The 21,139-nt window shown below is 39.4% G+C and overlaps 1 protein-coding gene across 1 annotated transcript in view; it reads right to left on the minus strand.

Moving 5' to 3' along the window:
• Positions 1-319: 319 nt before the first annotated feature.
• The window catches only part of LOC308083028 (uncharacterized protein), a 103,385-nt gene continuing 82,565 nt past the window's right edge, over positions 320-21,139 (minus strand). The window contains exons 15-24 of the mRNA XM_080425128.1: positions 19,688-19,731; positions 12,489-12,895; positions 12,109-12,407; positions 7,876-7,938; positions 5,495-5,709; positions 4,871-5,115; positions 4,529-4,648; positions 4,171-4,312; positions 2,270-2,368; positions 320-1,697 (exon numbers count right to left, since the gene is read on the minus strand). Coding sequence (XP_080281254.1) covers positions 1,366-1,697; positions 2,270-2,368; positions 4,171-4,312; positions 4,529-4,648; positions 4,871-5,115; positions 5,495-5,709; positions 7,876-7,938; positions 12,109-12,407; positions 12,489-12,895; positions 19,688-19,731 — 1,966 coding nt within the window. The 3' untranslated portion in view covers positions 320-1,365. The remainder of the gene's footprint in view (positions 1,698-2,269; positions 2,369-4,170; positions 4,313-4,528; positions 4,649-4,870; positions 5,116-5,494; positions 5,710-7,875; positions 7,939-12,108; positions 12,408-12,488; positions 12,896-19,687; positions 19,732-21,139) is intronic.

The raw sequence follows: 21,139 nt of genomic DNA on the forward strand, positions 1-21,139 counted from the left end.
CTATAGAGTATTTGTTCAGTAACAGTGTTAAATATAGCTCTATATTGTGATAGTAATCATTGCTATAGAGCAGGGGTGCCCACACTTTTTTGACTTGAGAACTACTTTTAAAATGAACAGCTCAACAAGATACCAACCCCAAAAAATATATATATACCATTGTTGAAAATAACCCAATTGGCAGATGCCAAAAATACTGGCTATTTGGGGGGCATGTCATGACATTCTACATTCTACCAGAAACGTACATATTCCTCTGAGAACTGAACCATTCCATTTTCATTTGAATAATAATAAATAAACAATATACTCACACACACTTCTCTCTGCTTTATTAATCAATCAAGGTCACAGATCTTCATCTGGATTTGTTTTTTATATAATCTCTTCTGCCGCTGACAAAATGATGCAGTACCAACAATGTACCGTTGCGTTCTAAAATGTCTCCGGCACTAGGACCCTGCAGCATTCATTTTTCCAGTGGTAGGCTACGTGGTCATTTTGTTTTGAACTGAATTCTGGGAATAGCAGTTCCAACAGACATCAAGACTTCTAAAAAGACAACAACGTTACACAGGATTAAAATGATCTAACTACTTGAGAGTACAAAGCGGTCACTTCTAGGATACATAACTGTACATCCATGCAACTTCTGCAACGAAAATCTAGGAGAGATTTAAAATGTCAAGTCACCATATATACACTGTATGACGGAAATCTAAATAACTGATACATTAAAGAAATGCCAAAACACAAATAAACCAACATGTATTCATCAACACAATGTCATTCAGTGGTTACTGTAATACAATAAAGATACAGTAAAGGTCAGAACACATACTTATGGGTCAAATGTTTTGAATGTAAAACTTCCTGACAAACATCCCAGAGATGTGAGATCCTACTGATTAGATCATTTCTAGTCATCAGACAGCATTATGATCCTCAACAGAAGAGGATTCTATACATGATAAATCAAGGTTAGTTCCATGTACAGTAGGTTTAAAAGTAGTTCAGGGAAAGGACTGTTGTTGTTGGTATTCTGCAGCAGTTACATGGAATAGTTTATCAAGTCAATCAGCACTATGTTCACCCTAAATAAACTGATAAAAGTCAGTTGGTTCTGATCATAATTGTATTTATTTCATGTCTTTTATAGTACAATGTTCTTATCATTGCTTTTCTTGTTCCTCTCCCCGGGGTCGTACATTAACATCAGCCGTTCATGTATGAACAGTAGGACATAAGCTCTATAGGGCTTCTTTGTGTCATTCTTTTAGGCTACCATTGTGCATTTCTTTTGCTTCTTTACATTTGTTTCTCTCTTAAGAAAGTCAATCAATCAAAGGTTTAAACCAAGACAAATCAAGGTTTGTCCAAACCCAGTTCCTGATGAAGGGTTGGATCCTCTTCATGAAGAGCAGCGATCATCTTTGACGACGCCTTGTTCCCTTTCTTTCTCACCATGTCGATGCATTGCCTCGCTTTCTCTTCTTTGTATTTCTCTGCATTGATCATGTTCATCTCTTCATCGTTGAGGACCTTCTCGTCCAGCAGTGTGTCCAGCAGACGATTGATCACCGGCTCTGACACTCGTTGGATGAACTCTTTCCTCACGGACATCAACGTCTCCGCTTCCTGTCGTGGCGTCATCGTTGTCGTCACGTTTGGCTGACTGGAGCCGGCGTCTGGAGGAACTAGAAATAATACATCGATTTCAGTTACACTTTGACTTTATATACATTATTAAAGGAGAATTCCGGACATGCTTGTTTCTTTCCAGAACCTGGCAACTTGGTGTTGCCAGGTAGAGAAACAAGCAACCAGTGTTAAATCGTTCGGCGTTACCGGTAGCCTCTCAGGAACTTTCAGCGCATGTTTGACTATCATGAGACTCTACAATGAGTTGTAGTAGAGAAAAAAATAACTTTGCATCGGTTATAATAGACGAATTTCCCTAAGCCACGCACTCCCATTATGACAACAGATTGACTGACAGAGGGACAGAGGGACTTCCTAACAAAGAGGGGCACCAATCAGGAACTAGTATGCAAATATGGGGCGGGTTTACCACCATTTTTTTGTATCCGCCCTTTGGTAATGCAGGTTCCACAGAGATTCCAGACTAACATCTACACAGTGATACTAGTCTGGCCATGACAGGCTACAAGTTATTGGCTTACGAATCCAAGGCTCTACGGGTTGTGTAATTGATACGTAATTGTTTGGGTGAACTACTCCTTTAAACACACATTGTGTAATAACGTACCTTTGAGCACGACCTCCGACACTCGTGCAACGATCTCTGTCTCTGCTTCCTGTCGTGTCGTCATCGTTGATGTGTCTGGCTGACTGGGGCCAGCTGAGCCTGGATGGGTTTATGGAGGAAAAATAATGCAATGTTTTATTAAACATTATTAAACTGACTAAATGTCTGTCTGTCTGACTAACTGACAGACAGACTTTATTAAAATGTTCTGATGTGATTTATTTGATTGTGACCAGTGACAACCCGCGTCAGGCCCAGTGTTTGTGTCTTGTTACGCCACTGAAACGGAGGTTTCTCACATTAGAAGCATGATGCAGTCATTTATTGTACTTTTCCCCCCGCAGTCATTGCATGTTGACTCCTACTTGTCTACACACCTGCCTAGGATGTTCTGTTACCATTGAATTGCCTTCTGTGTGAATAAACAAAATCACGTTTGCGCTGAGGAAACATTTTGCGGAATTCTTGACCATATGTCAATCATAATTATAGGATCATGTGTACACTTGTATGCTCCAATACATTTCATGCACAGACCGTGTTGTTAGCACTCACTCCAGTCATTAGCCTGTTTGTGTATTAGTCTTAATATGTATTGAGCTAACAGGCTAGCCTGCATTATTGTGAACACAGCTAATGCTAGTTGAGTGTGTTTTCAGGCCCACATTTTTCAGATCAGCCTGTCATAGCGCCACCATGAGGCCGACTTTTGCAAACACTTTTTTTTATATTACTCCTACAGATTTTGTCCAAAAAACACGCAAATCGGTACACAGTATCTTTATAGTCATGTGATCAAACAAGCCCGCAAGGACTTTCATGAACGTCCTGTTAAAAGGAATTATCCTTATCCTTATCAACACGGATCTGTCTGATTTTCCATATTCCATCCTGATTGGCTAAGATTGGCTTTCAAAGTTTGCAGGAAATCATGAATGCAGCATGCGATTTCCGTCAAATTTTCCACGTAGATTCCCACTAGGCGGAGAAAGAAATGCCACTTGAAAACTTTCAAATCAGCCTCATGGTGGCGCTATAACAGGCCGATTCACATTTTTACCTATAACTGCACCGATCTGCGTGAGACTTTGAACGCACACTCCCTAGAGGCCAAGGAAAAACCTTTGCCCTGCATTTTTCACATCTGCCTTTTACAGCGCCACCAGGAGGCTGACTTTTGTAAAAAAAAAAAATGCTCTTACTCCTTCAGATTCTGTCCAAAAATTACGCAAATCGGTACACAGTATCTCTATAGTCATGTGATCAAGGTGGATGTGTCTGATATTTCATATTCCATCCTACTTGTCAAACATTGGCTTCCAAAGTTTGCAGTATTGGTCCGTTTTGAACAAAATTCCTCAAATCATGAACGCAGAGTGCGATTTCCATGAAATTTTGCACGCACATTCCCTTTAGGCCGAGGAAGAAATGCCCCCCTTTTCACATTGGCCTGTTATAGCGCCACCACCAAGTCTAATTTAGCAAACCACATTTTTGGAACAAAATGCCTCAAATCATGAATGCAGTGTCCGATTGCTGTGAAAGGCCTAAGAAGAAATGGCACCCTTTTCACATTGGCCTATTATAGCGCCACCAGGAGGCCATAATAACCTACCTGACCTGGCGGAGACTTGTGCTCCGAGGAGCACTTTATCTAGTTTGTTTTGTTTTTTATTTCTATATTTTATTTTCAGACACTTCTGGTTATTCAATGCACCAATACAGTAATGTCTCAATCCATCAGTAAAGAGTTTAAATCTGTGTGATGTCTCTGTGCTGACCAGAGCCCTGCAGTGGTCAGTTATCCCCATAACAGTTTTCAGGGGTCAAATCCACAACAGTTATAGTTGGGGAAGATACAGTTTAATAATAATTAAATTAAACTGAATAACTATGTTTACCTTGCAGTTCAATGCCTTCCTCCCAGACTTGTTCATTCTCAGGTCCCAGTAATGCCAATGAGACGACTTCTGCGTTGACATCCATCGTCACCTTAAATGTTGGATGGAAATTTGGTCCATATTTCAGACGATAAGCCACAGCCTGAAAACAGAGATACGTTTTAGATAGATAACTATAGAACTATTGTATTACATTAGCAGTGCTAGTAATGGTAGTAGTTGTGGTGATAGTAATAATACTTGTATTGGTAGTAGTAGTACTAGCAGTAGTAGTATTAGTTACTTACATGTATGTTAAGAGACATTATCATGACTCTTAACATAAAATAAAGTCAGGTTGTAGTTTAATGTGTGATACCTCAGGTTGTACTTCATGTGAAGCACATTGCAGTCTGTAGACCTGGTCTGGGGTGAGAACACAGCTGGAGGTGCTCACCAGCTGAACCTTCTGGTTACACTCTTGATAGAATGTCTTCACCTACAATGACACAAACACAACTTGACCAGATGGTTCAATAATAATGACCGGTACTGTTGACAATATACTTCACCAGTCTTTGTTACCATGAATACCAGGGTATTTTGTCATACAGTAGCTCCTATGTCTTTATAGGCACCATGCAGTATATAAACTTTGGTTGAACTTCAATAAGTCTAAAGAACTAAGATGCTACTTAACAGACAATACTGTATATGTTACCTCTTTGACAGGCACGTTGTCTGGCAGCATTAACACACTCAGTTTACGTGTTCGACGTCCTGGTGGTTGAAGGAACAGCAGAACTTGACCAGATGTTGGATGTAGATACTCGTGAATCTTCTTCCACAGGAGTCCAAACAGAGACAGGTGTGTCACATTTAAAACCACATGAGTCTGGGTCACTTTCTGTGGTTTTAAGAGGTACACCCCCTCATCTGTGATGTTGGCCACACAAAGGTCATAACCTGTGAAAAGATTTAAAAGGCATTAGGCTATAGCTTCCATTTTATGGTCAAACTCAAAGAGATATGTGCATCTGTCACATGTATAAACCATATCAGTTTCCATGACTCTCTTTGATCAAACACAACAATCCCATATGGGATTTAAACATATTTTCTGTTATGTCATGTTACTTTGAACAAGATCCTTGAAACTGGACGATGCTAAGAGCAGCTCCTCACCAGGTGTGATGTCACAGTGTGGCAGGTGTAGCTGACTCACCAGGTGTGATGTCACAGTGTGGCAGGTGTAACTGACTCACCAGGTGTGATGGCACAGTGTGGCAGGTGTAGCTGACTCACCAGGTGTGATGGCACAGTGTGGCAGGTGTAGCTGACTCACCAGGTGTGATGTCACAGTGTGGCAGGTGTAGCTGGCGGACAGACTTCTGAGGACACTGGATGTCAAACAGAGGACCTGCAGGAGTCCCTCCTGTTGACTGGAGACATCTTTCATCCCACTGAACAGTCCTGTAGAGGACTTCTCCTTCCCCTGTCGTTCCAAACACCAACCCTGTGTCACTGCACCGGAACAGCCCCGCCCCGGGGACCTGGAACCTGTGACACAAAACAATCATTTGTGTTGATATAAAATCTATATGATATAAAACAATCATTTGTGTTGATATAAAATCTATATGATATAAAACAATCATTTGTATTGATATAAAATCTATATGATATAAAACAATCATTTGTATTGATATAAAATCTATATGATATAAAACAATCATTTGTATTGACATAAAATCTATATGATATTAAACAATCATTTGTATTGATATAAAATCTATATGATATTAAACAATCATTTGTATTAATATAAAATCTATATGATATAAAACAATCATTTGTATTGATATAAAATCTATATGATATTAAACAATCATTTGTATTAATATCAAATCTATATGATATAAAACAATCATTTGTATTGACATAAAATCTATATGATATTAAACAATCATTTGTATTGATATAAAATCTATATGATATTAAACAATCATTTGTATTAATATCAAATCTATATGATATAAAACAATCATTTGTATTGATATAAAATCTATATGATATAAAACAATCATTTGTGTTGATATAAAATCTATATGATATAAAACAATAATTTGTATTGGTATAAAATCTATATGATATAAAACAATCATTTGTGTTGATATAAAATCTATATGATATAAAACAATCATTTGTATTGGTATAAAATCTATATGATATAAAACAATAGTTTGTGTTGATATAAAATCTATATGATATAAAACAATAGTTTGTGTTGATATAAAATCTATATGATATAAAACAATCATTTGTATTGATATAAAATCTATATGATATATAACAATCATTTGTATTGATATAAAATCTATATGATATAAAACAATCATTTGTATTGATATAAAATCTATATGATATAAAACAATCATTTGTATTGATATAAAATCTATATGATATAAAACAAACATTTGTATTGGTATAAAATCTTAGCCTCGCGTGGCCAGACAATATCACACGACACACTGTGTGGATATTAGTCTGGTCCCTATCAACGATAGATTTTTTTCCAAGGGGCGGTTACAAAAAGATCCAAACAGACTCTATTGGTTAGACCTAAAACCAATCAGAGCAGTGCTTCCTGCTACGTCACACACAAGCGCCGGAGCTGAAATAGTAAACAACGAAAGCTAGCTCCACTCGTATTTAGTCTGGTAACCAGATGAAACTATTCTTAACACATCTTTCTTTTCCAACAAAAGCTTTAAGGGCAATTGTTTGTTCGTCTTTTAGAAAAGAAATATTTTCTAACGCGTTTACTACCGATGCTATGGCGGCGTCCATCTTTGTTACGAAACACTTAAAATGAGTCTCCTGCATTGTACGTCATTGCTCCAAATAAGGTGATAAGCCCGCCCACATTTGGATACTGGGCCCTGATTGATCCCTCACGACTTCGGAGGGAGATAAATGAAATCTCTATTGAGGGGGGCCAGACCTAAACTGCCGAGGGCTGAAGTGTGATGCAATTTTGCAAAGGCAGATTCGTCTGGAACCAGGCTAATAACATCTATATGATATAAAACAATAGTTTGTATTGATATAACATCTATATGATATAAAACAATCATTTGTATTGATATAAAATCTATATGATATATAACAATCATTTGTATTGATATAAAATCTATATGATATAAAACAATCATTTGTATTAATATAAAATCTATATGATATAAAACAATCATTTGTATTGATATAAAATCTATATGATATAAAACAATCATTTGTGTTGATATAACATCTATATGATATAAAACAATAGTTTGTATTGGTATAAAATCTATATGATATTAAACAAACATTTTCATTGATACAATCTGTATTTTTAGCTGTCATGTTGCCACTTCACATCAAGTTAATTTACAATCCCATTTGTTGTTCTTTTTTTTAATGTTTATTTAACAGGTACGATGTAAAAAAACATTGATTCAAGTAACATCAGACAGATTTATTACATGTAGGGTTTCTAGAAAAGGCTAATTTGTGACCCATGATTACAGACACATAAAAGTAATATGATTAAAACACAGAGCAATGACATTCCTGATATAATCAAATAAATTAATAAATCAAGTGCGTGTGTGTGTGTGTGTGTGTGTGTGTGTGTGTGTGTGTGTGTGTGTGTGTGTGTGTGTGTGTGTGTGTGTGACGACTGACCTGTATTCATTGGTTGTTTGTTCTGTGAGCACGATGGGGGAGAAACTGGATGGAACCACTGGCCTGAAAGACACAAACAAATAAACAAACAAAAACAATTAGATTGAGGAGTTTATAATATTTGAGCCCACTTGAGCCTACTTACTTAAAGAATATAAAAAAATAGTGAAAATAGCTAATCTACAAGCGCACACCACTTGTAGATCGGCTATTTTGGTGTAAACTACTGTAAGTATAACTCAGACTTTAGGGTCAACACAAAAAAGTTTAGTAGTTTTATAAACACAATAGTTTAAGTTAGTTATATTTTTTTCTGTAAAGCTTTGATGTTATTTTTATTTCAGTATCTAAAATGTTTTTACATTTCTAGTTATTTGTATAGTTTTAGTTCACTATAATAACCCTGGTTGTGTGTTTTATTTGGCTTTGTTCTCCAGACTTTGTTATTAATAGTAGTAAGAGTAATGTAGAGTAACGTAGATGAATGTAGAGACCAGTAGAACTAAGACTAGAGGAGAAGAGATCCAGTAGAACTAAGACTAGTGGAGAAGAGATCCAGTAGAACTAAGACTAGAGGAGAAGAGATCCAGTAGAACTAAGACTAGTGGAGAAGAGATCCAGTAGAACTAAGACTAGTGGAGAAGAGATCCAGTAGAACTAAGACTAGTGGAGAAGAGATCCAGTAGAACTAAGACTAGAGGAGAAGAGATCCAGTAGAACTAAGACTACTGGAGAAGAGATCCAGTAGAACTAAGACTAGTGGAGAAGAGATCCAGTAGAACTAAGACTAGAGGAGAAGAGATCCAGTAGAACTAAGACTAGTGGAGAAGAGATCCAGTAGAACTAAGACTAGAGAAGAGATCCAGTAGAACTAAGACTAGTGGAGAAGAGATCCAGTAGAACTAAGACTAGTGGAGAAGAGATCCAGTAGAACTAAGACTAGAGGAGAAGAGATCCAGTAGATCTAAGACTAGTGGAGAAGAGATCCAGTAGAACTAAGACTAGTGGAGAAGAGATCCAGTAGAACTAAGACTACTGGAGAAGAGATCCAGTAGAACTAAGACTAGTGGAGAAGAGATCCAGTAGAACTAAGACTAGTGGAGGAGAGATCCAGTAGAACTAAGACTAGTGGAGGAGAGATCCAGTAGAACTAAGACTAGAGGAGAAGAGATCCAGTAGAACTAAGACTAGTGGAGAAGAGATCCAGTAGAACTAAGACTAGTGGAGAAGAGATCCAGTAGAACTAAGACTAGTGGAGGAGAGATCCAGTAGAACTAAGACTAGAGGAGAAGAGATCCAGTAGAACTAAGACTAGAGGAGAAGAGATCCAGTAGAACTAAGACTAGTGGAGAAGAGATCCAGTAGAACTAAGACTAGTGGAGAAGAGATACAGTAGAACTAAGACTAGTGGAGAAGAGATCCAGTAGAACTAAGACTAGTGGAGAAGAGATCCAGTAGAACTAAGACTAGTGGAGAAGAGATCCAGTAGAACTAAGACTAGTGGAGGAGAGATCCAGTAGAACTAAGACTAGTGGAGAAGAGATCCAGTAGAACTAAGACTAGAGGAGAAGAGATCCAGTAGAACTAAGACTAGTGGAGGAGAGATCCAGTAGAACTAAGACTAGTGGAGAAGAGATCCAGTAGAACTAAGACTAGAGGAGAAGAGATTCAGTAGAACTAAGACTAGAGGAGAAGAGATCCAGTAGAACTAAGACTAGTGGAGAAGAGATCTAGTAGAACTAGAACAAGTCATTTTATGATTGGCTGCTCTCAGGTGTAACAATCCAAAAATAGCTGATCTACAAGCTCAATAAGCGTCACAGACGCATTGTGAGCTCGTAGATCGTCTGCCGTATAAATCAAGCATTACGACGTCATCAAGGCCTGAAAATACATTTTAGTAAATACTAGTCTGAAACGTTTCACAAGCATAAAATATGATTAACACATTGAGTGCCAAAACCGGGAATCTCCGTGAGGAGATTTATTTATTTATTATGAAAATAACATATCTACATGTTATAGATCATGTTATAAACACTGAAAATATCAAATCTATAAAACATCTACATGTTATAGATCATGTTATAAACACTGAAAATAACAGATCTATAAAACATCTACATGTTATAGATCATGTTAAAAACACTGAAAATAACAGATCTATAAAACATCTACATTTTATAGATCATGTTATAAACACTGAAAATAACAGATCTATAAAACATCTACATGTTATAGATCTTGTTATAAACACTGAAAATAACAGATCTATAAAACATCTACATGTTATAGATCATGTTATAAACACTGAAAATAACAGATCTATAAAACATCTACATGTTATAGATCATGTTAAAAACACTGAAAATAACAGATCTATAATACATCTACATGTTATAGATCATGTTATAAACACTGAAAATAACAGATCTATAAAACATCTACATGTTATAAACACTGAAAATAACAGATCTATAAAACATCTACATGTTATAGATCATGTTATAAACACTGAAAATAACAGATCTATAAAATATCTACATGTTATAAATTATGTTATAAACACAGAAAATAACAGATCTATAAAACATCTAAATGTTATAAACACTGAAAATAACAGATCTATAAAACATCTACATGTTATATAGACTGTTATAGATCATTTTTTATTAACACTGAAAATAACAGATCTATAAAACATCTACATGTTATAGATCATGTTATAAACACTGAAAATATCAAATCTATAAAACATCTACATGTTATAGATCATGTTATAAACACTGAAAATAACAGATCTATAAAACATCTACATGTTATAAACACTGAAAATAACAGATCTATAAAACATCTACATGTTATAGATCATGTTATAAACACTGAAAATAACAGATCTATAAAATATCTACATGTTATAAATTATGTTATAAACACAGAAAATAACAGATCTATAAAACATCTAAATGTTATAAACACTGAAAATAACAGATCTCTAAAAAATCTACATGTTATAGATCATGTTATAAACACTGAAAATATCAAATCTATAAAACATCTACATGTTATAGATCATGTTATAAACACTGAAAATAACAGATCTATAAAACATCTACATGTTATATAGACTGTTATAGATCATTTTTTATTAACACTGAAAATAACAGATCTATACAACATCTACATGTTATAGATCATGTTATAAACACTGAAAATAACAGATCTATAAACAATCTACATGTTATAGATTATTGTTATAAACACTGAAAATAACAGATCTATAAAACATCTACATGTTATGAAGACTGTTATAAACACTGAAAATAACAGATCTATAAAACATCTACATGTTATAGATCATGTTAAAAACACTGAAAATAACAGATCTATAAACAATCTACATGTAATAGATCATGTTATAAACACTGAAAATAACAGATCTATAAAACATCTACATGTTATAAACACTGAAAATAACAGATCTATAAAACATCTACATGTTATAAATTATGTTAAAAACACAGAAAATAACAGATCTATAAAATATCTACATGTTATAAATTATGTTATAAACACAGAAAATAACAGATCTATAAAACATCTACATGTTATATAGACTGTTATAGATCATTTTTTATTAACACTGAAAATAACAGATCTATACAACATCTACATGTTATTGATCATGTTATAAACACTGAAAATAACAGATCTATAAAACAGCTACATTTTATAGATCATGTTATAAACACTGAAAATAACAGATCTATACAACATCTACATGTTATTGATCATGTTATAAACACTGAAAATAACAGATCTATAAAACAGCTACATTTTATAGATCATGTTATAAACACTGAAAATAACAGATCTATAAAACATCTACATGTTATAAACACTGGAAATAACAGATCTATAAAATATCTACATGTTATAAACACTGAAAATGACAGATCTATAAAACATCTACATGTTATAGATTATTGTAATAAACACTGAAAATAACAGATCTATAAAACACCTACATGTTATAAACACTGAAAATAACAGATCTATAAAACATCTACATGTTATAGACCATGTTATAAACACTGAAAATAACAGATCTATAAAACATCGGCAACACCTTATAGATCAGAGTGTGTGTGTGTGTGTGTGTGTGTGTGTGTGTGTGTGTGTGTGTGTGTGTGTGTGTGTGTGTGTGTGTGTGTGTGTGTGTGTGTAACTTACTCTATCAGACACAAAGACACTGAGGAGGAGTCTCTCCACACACCGAACCCAGGATAGAGAGGTTCAGTGAATGTGGTCTGGAAGGTGTGCAGGTGTGTGTGTGAGTCAGAGGACATTCTGTAGAAAGACAGGACGCCAGCAGACCAATCCACATACACTGCTACTCTGTAGACACTGACCTCACTGACCTCACTGACCTCACTGTCCTCACTGACCTCACTGACCTCACTGTCCTCACTGACCTCACTGTCCTCACTGTCACCATGCACTGCTACTCTGTAGACACTGTCCTCACTGACCTCACTGACCTCACTGACCTCTCTGACCTCACTGACCTCACTGTCCTCACTGTCCTCACTGACCTCACTGACCTGACTGACCTCACTGACCTCACTGTCACCATGCACGGCTACTCTGTAGGAGTCAGAGGGACGGACATGGAGGAAGGTTCTCTTCTTATTGTGAAGGACAGAGTATCTGTTGTCTCCACCATCACAAAACAGACACCAGGACTTGTCATTGTGTCCAAGCAGACAGTCAAAACCCTTTCCTCTCCTGTTGATTCCTCTGTAAGTCACTGCTATCTGAACCCATCCACTCCACTCCACCTCCCAGTAACAGCATCCAGTCAGACCCTCTCTACACAGAACCTGTGTATAGAACTGAAATCTGTCTGGATGGTCTGGATAGGACTGACGCTCACTGGTCTCTGTCACCTTTCTGTTGTTCTCAGACAGAGAGAGCTTTGGGCATGTTGTGTTTGTGTCCAGTGTGAGAGGACAGACACCTGATGGAGAGAACAACAAACAATATTTCATTACATCACAAAGTACTGAGTAGAGATGTAATAGTATAACATGTCACAGTACAGTATCTAACAAAATACCACAGTATTATGGTATTTAATACTACTCACCCCCCCCCCTCCTCTCTTAATGAATCATATTATAACCAGTGGTGGACAAAGTACTCAACCCTTATATTTGAGTCAAAGTATAGATACTCAAGTATTACTCAACTACCAGTGAAAGTTGGTCAGTCAAATGTGTACTTGAGTCAAAGTATTTGGAGTAAATACTTTTAAAGCCTGATGAAGGTCAGAGTGACCGAAACGTTGCATCTTAAATAAATGAATTCATTTATAAGTGAACACAGTGTGTGGGACTCCCTCTCCCTCCTCCTCCCTCCTTCTTCCATATTCTGATTACATGCTTTAAAAAATACTTAAGCCTTCAAAAGTACAAATGACAAAATACTAAATATTTTAATTAAAAAAAGGTGAAAATAGCCGATCTACAACACACGTCTCTCTCTCTCTCTCTCTCTCTCTCTCTCTCTCTCTCTCTCTCTCTCTCTCTCTCTCTCTCTCTCTCTCTCTCTCTCTCTCTCTCTCTCTCTCTCTCTCTCTCTCTCTCTCTCTCTCTCTCTCTCTCTCTCTCTCTCTCTCTCTCTCTCTCTCTCTCTCTCTCTCTCTCTCTCTCTCTCTCTCTCTCTCTCTCTAAGGCATTTGGCCTAAAGTCATAGTTACTCCCGCCATTTATAAACTAGTGTGTGTGTGTGCATGTGCGTGTGTGTGTGTGTGCGTTAGGGCATTAACCCATAGCTCAGAGCTTGATTTGATTGATTGATTGATAGCAGATACAAGCTCATAGCGCGGCACCGAGTGCCGCGCTATGAGCTTGTATTTAAAAAAATCACACCCTGTGTGAAGGAAGCGGTGCCTTTGAGGAGGTTATTTAATATGTGTGTCTGTGTTTGTGCGTGTGCACGTGTGCAGTGCAGCGATATGAGCCCCCTGGGTGCCACACGTGGTCCCTGGTGTGACTATTGTGATGGCAGACAGACCCAAGTTTGGTGCGGATCGGAGCTGCGGTGCGCCTCGCAGGTCTGCATGTTACGTGTATGTGTGTGTGTGTGTGTGTGTGTGTGTGCGTGTGTGTGCGCACGCACGTGTGCAGTCCGGGCTTGTGTTTGTGCATGTCTTTAAGTGGCGCATGTGTTGCAACGGTGCGCCTCGCAGGTCTGCATTTTACGTGTATGTGTGTGTGTGTGTGTGTCTGTGTGTGTGTGCGTGTGTGTATGCGTGTGTGTATGCGTGTGCACGTGAGTCCTGGCTTGCACGTGTGCAGTGCTGGCTTCTGTGTGTGGGCATGTCTTTAAGTGGCGCATGTGTTGCAACGGAGCGCCTCACAGGTCTGCATGTTACGTGTGTGTGTGTGTGTGTGTGTGTTTGTGTGTGCCCGCGCACATGTGCAGTGCTGGCTTGTGTGTGTGTGCATGTCTTTAAGTGGCGCATGTGTTGCAACGGTAAGCCTCGCAGGACCGCATGTTACGTGTGTGTGTGTGTGTGTGTGTGTGTGTGTGTGTGTGTGTGTGTGTGTGTGTGTGTGTGTGCGTGTGCGTGTGTGAGCACGCGCACGTGTGCAGTGCTGGCTTGTGTGTGTGTGTGTGTGTGTGTGTGTGTGTGTGCATTTCTTGAAGTGCCGCATGTGTTGCATCTTTGCCGTCCGCAAACATACGGACGGACGGACGGACACACAGACACGGTCAAATGTAGAGCGGCTGGCACCGCTAAAAAATATCAGATCTACAAGCTCATAGCGCGGCACTAGGGGTGTGCCGATACACTAGTTTCACCAAACGATACGATACGATATTTGGCTCACAACTTCGATACGATTTCGATACGATACGATAAAAAAAGCAAATGCAAACAAATAATTCTGTTTTTGCATTATTCAGATATGCGAACTTGTAGCTTTTCAGCTACAATAGCCGTTTTGAATCCAAATAGGGCAATAGTGTGACACCTGACCCGAAATAACAACATGTTGTCACCCTTTTCACCTCGGGGCTGTTTGCATGCCTGATTATTATTATTGTAAAAAAAAAAAAAAAAAAAAGATTTTATTCCCCCCAAAATGATACATATCGTCACGAAAACGTATCGCGATATATCGCGGGACGATATATCGCGGGACGATATATCGGCACACCCCTACGCGCTATGAGCTTGTTTTTTTTTTTTTTTTATGCAGATCTACAAGCTCATAGCGCGGCACCGAGTGCCGCGCTATGAGCTTGTATTGAGCTATGAGCTTGTATTTAAAAAGAATAGCAGATCTACAAGCTCATAGCGCGGCACCGAGTGCCGCGCTATGAGCTTGTACTTAAAAAAAAATGCAGATCTACTCTGCTCCTCATTTACCGGCCACCCAAACAAAACTCAAAATGTATCTCAGAAATCCACGACCTTCAATCTCACCACTCTTTGCATAACATCTGCCAACATCATAATAATGGGCGACTCAAATATTCATGTGGACAACCCATCCTGTCACTTTGCATCTGACTTCCTACAATTATTGGACTGTCTCAACCTCACTCAACATGTCAATACCCCCCACACACAATAAGGCACATACGCTCGACCTGGTCATCACTGTCTCCGCCCCCATCAGTAATCTGATAGCATACACTCTGGGTGTGTCTGACCACATGGTCATCTCCATGGAGCTGCTCTTCCCCCCCTCCCATGCCAAGCCCAAACGCCAAATCACTTTCAGAAATATCAACCAAGACACTTTGACCTCTGACCTCGAGCATCTCTCTTCTGCAACTCTCCCATCAGCCAGTGAAGCAGTAGCTTTCTACAACACCAACCTGCAAAACCTCCTCGACCTCCACGCCCCTGTCAAAACACCAACAGTCATTTTCTCACGCTCAGCCCCCTGGTTCACCTGCGAGCTGAGGAAAATGACGGCAGCCGGGCGTGTCCTCGAGCGGCGACTCAAGGCCACTGGACTAACCGTCCATAGATTGGCATATAGAGAGCACCAGAAGGCCTATTCAAGGTCCCTCAGGGAGGCACAGTCACAATTCTACTCCAATATCATCCACAACAGCCCTGGCAACTCAAAGACACTTTTCACCACCATCAACCATTTCCTCAAACCACAAACCCCCAAACACAGTGATACCACAGAGGAACAGTGCAACACCTAACTACATTTTTAGAAAACTAAGGTAGACAACATCCGCTCTCTCCTCTCCGGCCCGTCACTCCACCTGTCCCAACTGCCATCCCACAGTCTGGGATTTCCCACCCGCTCTCTTGCTTCACCAACAGCACACAGCAAGAGGTTGAGGACATAGTTAGAAGGATGAAGCCCTCTACCTGTGCCCTGGACCCTCTTCCCACCATCCTAGTCAAATCCAACATCTGTGCAATAAGTCCCCTCATCACTAAAATCATCAACCTCTCCCTCCGGACCGGCCACATTCCTTCTGCTCTAAAAACTGCCATTCTCACACCCCACCTCAAAAAACCCTCCCTAGACCCAGATACAGATGTATTTAAAAAAAATAGCAGATCTACAAGCTCATAGCGCGGCACCGAGTGTCGAGCTATGAGCGTGACTTGATTGATTGATAGCAGATCTACAAGCTCATAGCGCGGCACCGAGTGTCGAGCTATGAGTGTGACTTGATTGATTGATAGCAGATCTACAAGCTCATAGCGCGGCACCGAGTGCCGCGCTATGAGCTTGACTTGATTGATTGATAGCAGATCTACAAGCTCATAGCGCGGCACCGAGTGCCACGCTTAGAGCTTGTATTTAAAAAAAATAGAAGATCTACAAGCTCATAGCGCGGCACCGAGTGCCGCGCTATGAGCTTGTATTGAGCTATGAGCTTGATTTGATTGATTGATTGATAGCAGATCTATAAGCTCATAGCGCGGCACCGAGTGCCGCACTATGAGCTTGTATTTTAAAAGAAATAGCAGATCTACAAGCTCATAGCGCTGCACCGAGTGCCGCACTATGAGCTTGTATTGAGCTATGAGCTTGTATTTAAAAAGAATCGCAGATCTACAAGCTCATAGTGCGGTACAGAGTGCCGCACTATGAGCTTGAGAATCTGGATGAGCTGAATGCAACACATTAGGCCTCATTCACTAAGCTATTATAATAATAATAATAATAATACTAATTATTATTATAATTATAATTATAATTATAATTATAATTATAATTATAATTATAATTATTATTAGTAGTAAGCTAGGGTACACACAGATCTTGTACTTATGTACATATTATCCACTAGCCTGGCATGGCCAGACTAATATCTCTGCATAGATATTAGTCTGGAATCTCTGTGTGAACCTGCATTTCCAAGGGGCGAAAAAAAAAATGCCTCTTGTGATAAACCCGCCCCATATTTTCATACTGGGCCCTGATTGGTGCCCCACAACTTCGGAGGCAGGAAATTCATTCACAACCGAGCGGGCCGGACCAATTTCTTTTGTGTTGCACTGGTATATTCATCTGGTTTCCAGGCTATATTTCTGCATCTTTCCACAAACAGAGTCTGATTGAAAAGTAATCAATAAAGCTCTGGTCCATAATCTATATATATATATATATATATATATATATATATAGCAGTGTTCCAGTATGCCCTGGATTCCAGCATCATATTTTTACCTCAGTAAACCTCAGCCTATTATTTGGTGGTGGGGTTAAACTTACACATGAGAGGCATTACGTTATTAACGATCAGCTGATCCATCGTGTAATCGAGGGACTCGCTTCCAGACAGAACAAATAAGATGCTATGGCGACGCAACGCGACGTGTTGTAAGCTTGCAGATCTGTTATTTTTGATGAGAGACGAAGTTGAAATTCTTCACGTGGTGAAGTTGGTTTCACGTTGGGTGAAGTCAGTTTGAAGTTGGATATTTCCTGTTGTCTTTTATGGTGTAGGCAACTCTCCTACCGGATAATACCGTCAGGAGAAGGCGTGCTCTACTCAATAAATCTGGAAGCGAACGCAACTCGAAAATATTGTGTATTTACGGACTTGTAATCCGTGTTATTTGACCGTGATGGGGAGAGAACATTGACATTGTGTGTGTGTGTGTGTGTGTGTGTGTGTGTGTGTGTGTGTGTGTGTGTGTGTGTGTGTGTGTGTGTGTGTGTGTGTGTTTTGCAGGCTGTGTCTAAATTCCTGCACTCTGGCGCCCTCTACTAGGTAGTGCATGCACACAGACGGAGACACACACACAACCCAAGCAGAGTGACATAGTAAGCTCCACTTGGTCGGCTTCGCCGCGCCTCCGACCAAGTGGAGCAATCATATTTGAGCATGTTGACGGGTGTTTAGGGTCTCGCAACATACACCCTCGCCCAGGTGACCCAGCCGGGGTTGATCAAGACCCGACTTACGTCCCAGTAGCTACTGTACCCACGGTCAGTCCTCTGAGGGAAAGACAGACTTACGTCCCAGTAGCTACTGTACCCACGGTCAGTCCTCTGAGGGAAAGACAGACTTATGTCCCAGTAGCTACTGTACCCACGGTCAGTCCTCTGAGGGAAAGACAGACTTATGTCCCAGTAGCTACTGTACCCACGGTCAGTCCTCTGAGGGAAAGACAGACTTATGTCCCAGTAGCTACTGTACCCACGGTCAGTCCTCTGAGGGAAAGACAGACTTACGTCCCAGTAGCTACTGTACCCACGGTCAGTCCTCTGAGGGAAAGACAGACTTACGTCCCAGTAGCTACTGTACCCACGGTCAGTCCTCTGAGGGAAAGACAGACTTACGTCCCAGTAGCTACTGTACCCACGGTCAGTCCTCTGAGGGAAAGACAGGCTTATGTCCCAGTAGCTACTGTACCCACGGTCAGTCCTCTGAGGGAAAGACAGACTTACGTCCCAGTAGCTACTGTACCCACGGTCAGTCCTCTGAGGGAAAGACAGACTTATGTCCCAGTAGCTACTGTACCCACGGTCAGTCCTCTGAGGGAAAGACAGACTTACGTCCCAGTAGCTACTGTACCCACGGTCAGTCCTCTGAGGGAAAGACAGGGCCACTCAATCCGCTTCTCCGGAACTACTCTAACCCTAACACTATTGTCAAATAATATAAGAAAGAGGCAAAAATGTAATGCCTCAACAATGCTTATCAGTGTGGGGGTCCCCCAGTTCAAATATGATTATTTAGGGGGGTCACGGCCTGAAAAGGTTGAGGACCACTGCCTTAGAGATGCTGGTCAGCACTTGAAGACCTGAGGGGCCGGTTTGGAACATATCTCTCTAGGCAGTCATAGAGGTAGGAAGGTGCCAGACCATTTAGAGCTTTATAAACTAGTAAAAGAGAGTGAGAAGTTCAGTCACCCGAGAGAGACTGAACCGCTGCTCCTTCACTTGGAAAGGAGTCAGCTTAGGTGGTTCAGGCATCTAGTACGGATGCCTCCCGAGTGTCTCTCTAGGGAGGTCCTCGCTGCACGTCCCACTGCTACCTTCTAAAGAGGCATAACGTTCTAAAACTCAATAAGGTCAGTCAATAGAAGTCATTTGTTCATCAGTCGATTTTGAGGCTCATTTTTTAATCTGGCCAAGGACCATGTAGAACATTCATGTTGTGTGTGAGTGTGTGTGTGTGTGTGTGTGTGTGTGTGTGTGTGTGTGTGTGTGTGTGTGTCATTGTTATTTTTTATATGGCTGCTGTGTCACAAGACAGATTTCAGTGAAAGGGTAATCATAAAGTAATATCATATTACTGTACTCACATGTTCTAAGGAGTTGAGGTGAATGTTCTTCTTCTTGATCCAACCTGTAGGAATGAAACACACATTTATATGACACATGTACACACTCACACATAGACACACACACACACACACACACACACACACACACACACAGTGCTTAATTAATGACGGAGCTCGGCTCCAGAACCTGCCTCCTGCGCTCCAGTACCTCTAGAAGGAGTTCCGTCACCTCACATGCACATACAATGCAATACGTCTTTATTTAGACTATTTATTATGAATTCAGCTTTCACATTTCCCCTCAATGTCCCTTCCTGCAATGGAAAAGGACCGTGGATGAAATTAAATTGAGAGGAAAAAACACTACAAGAGTGAACTGACTGTGTGTATCTGTCTGTGTTCTGTGACTATGTTCCTGACAAAGGTCACTGAGTTGTGGTTAAAAACGTGTTGCTCATGAAAATGTCATGGATTCATATGGCGGTGGAAAAACTGACTTCTGGTTCATGAGCTCCAGCACCTAATAATTTATAAATGAAGCACTGGACTAGTGTTGATTTTGACAGCAAAGTTTGATTCAGTTTTAGTCATAGTCTTTTGAATCAAATTCCATTTAGTTTTATTTAGTCATCTGAAATGTTTTACTGTTAGTCTAGTTTTAGTCGACTAAATGTACAGTTGATTTAGTCGTCTAAAATGTATGTTGGCGGTGCCTTGATGGCTTCGTGATGATTCTACACTTGGTTGTGCTCCGAAAATAGCCGATTGTGAGATCTGCTATTTTCAAAGCGCAACAACCGAGCACAAACAATCATAAAATAACGTGTCTTTTAGTTCTACTGGATCTTTTCTCCACTAGATCCTCACTAACATTTTAGTTTTTATTTGTTGACAAAATTGTCAGTATATTTAGTCTTAATTTTAGTCATAGCTTATGTTTTGTTTAGTTTTTATTTTGTTTTTGTCAGTGAAAAAAGGTCAACCAACATTTTTTAGTCGACGAAATCAACACTGCACTGGAAACACATGTATTATATGACACATGTACACACTCACACATAGACACACATGTATTATATGACACATGTACACACTCACACATACACACACACATGAATTATATGACACATGTACACACTCACACATAGACACACATGTATTATATGACACATGTACACACTCACACATAGACACATGAATTATATGACACATGTACACACTCACACATAGACACACATGTATTATATGACACATGTACACACTCACACATAGACACACATGTATTATATGACACATGTACACACTCAGACACACATGTATTATATGACACATGTACACACTCAGACACACATGTATTATATGACACATGTACACACTCACACATAGACACACATGAATTATATGACACATGTACACACTCACACATAGACACACATGTATTATATGACACATGTACACACTCACACATAG

Source organism: Gymnoscopelus braueri (genome assembly GCF_963280865.1).
Source record: "Gymnoscopelus braueri genome assembly, chromosome: 1".
Lineage (NCBI taxonomy): Eukaryota > Metazoa > Chordata > Actinopteri > Myctophiformes > Myctophidae > Gymnoscopelus > Gymnoscopelus braueri.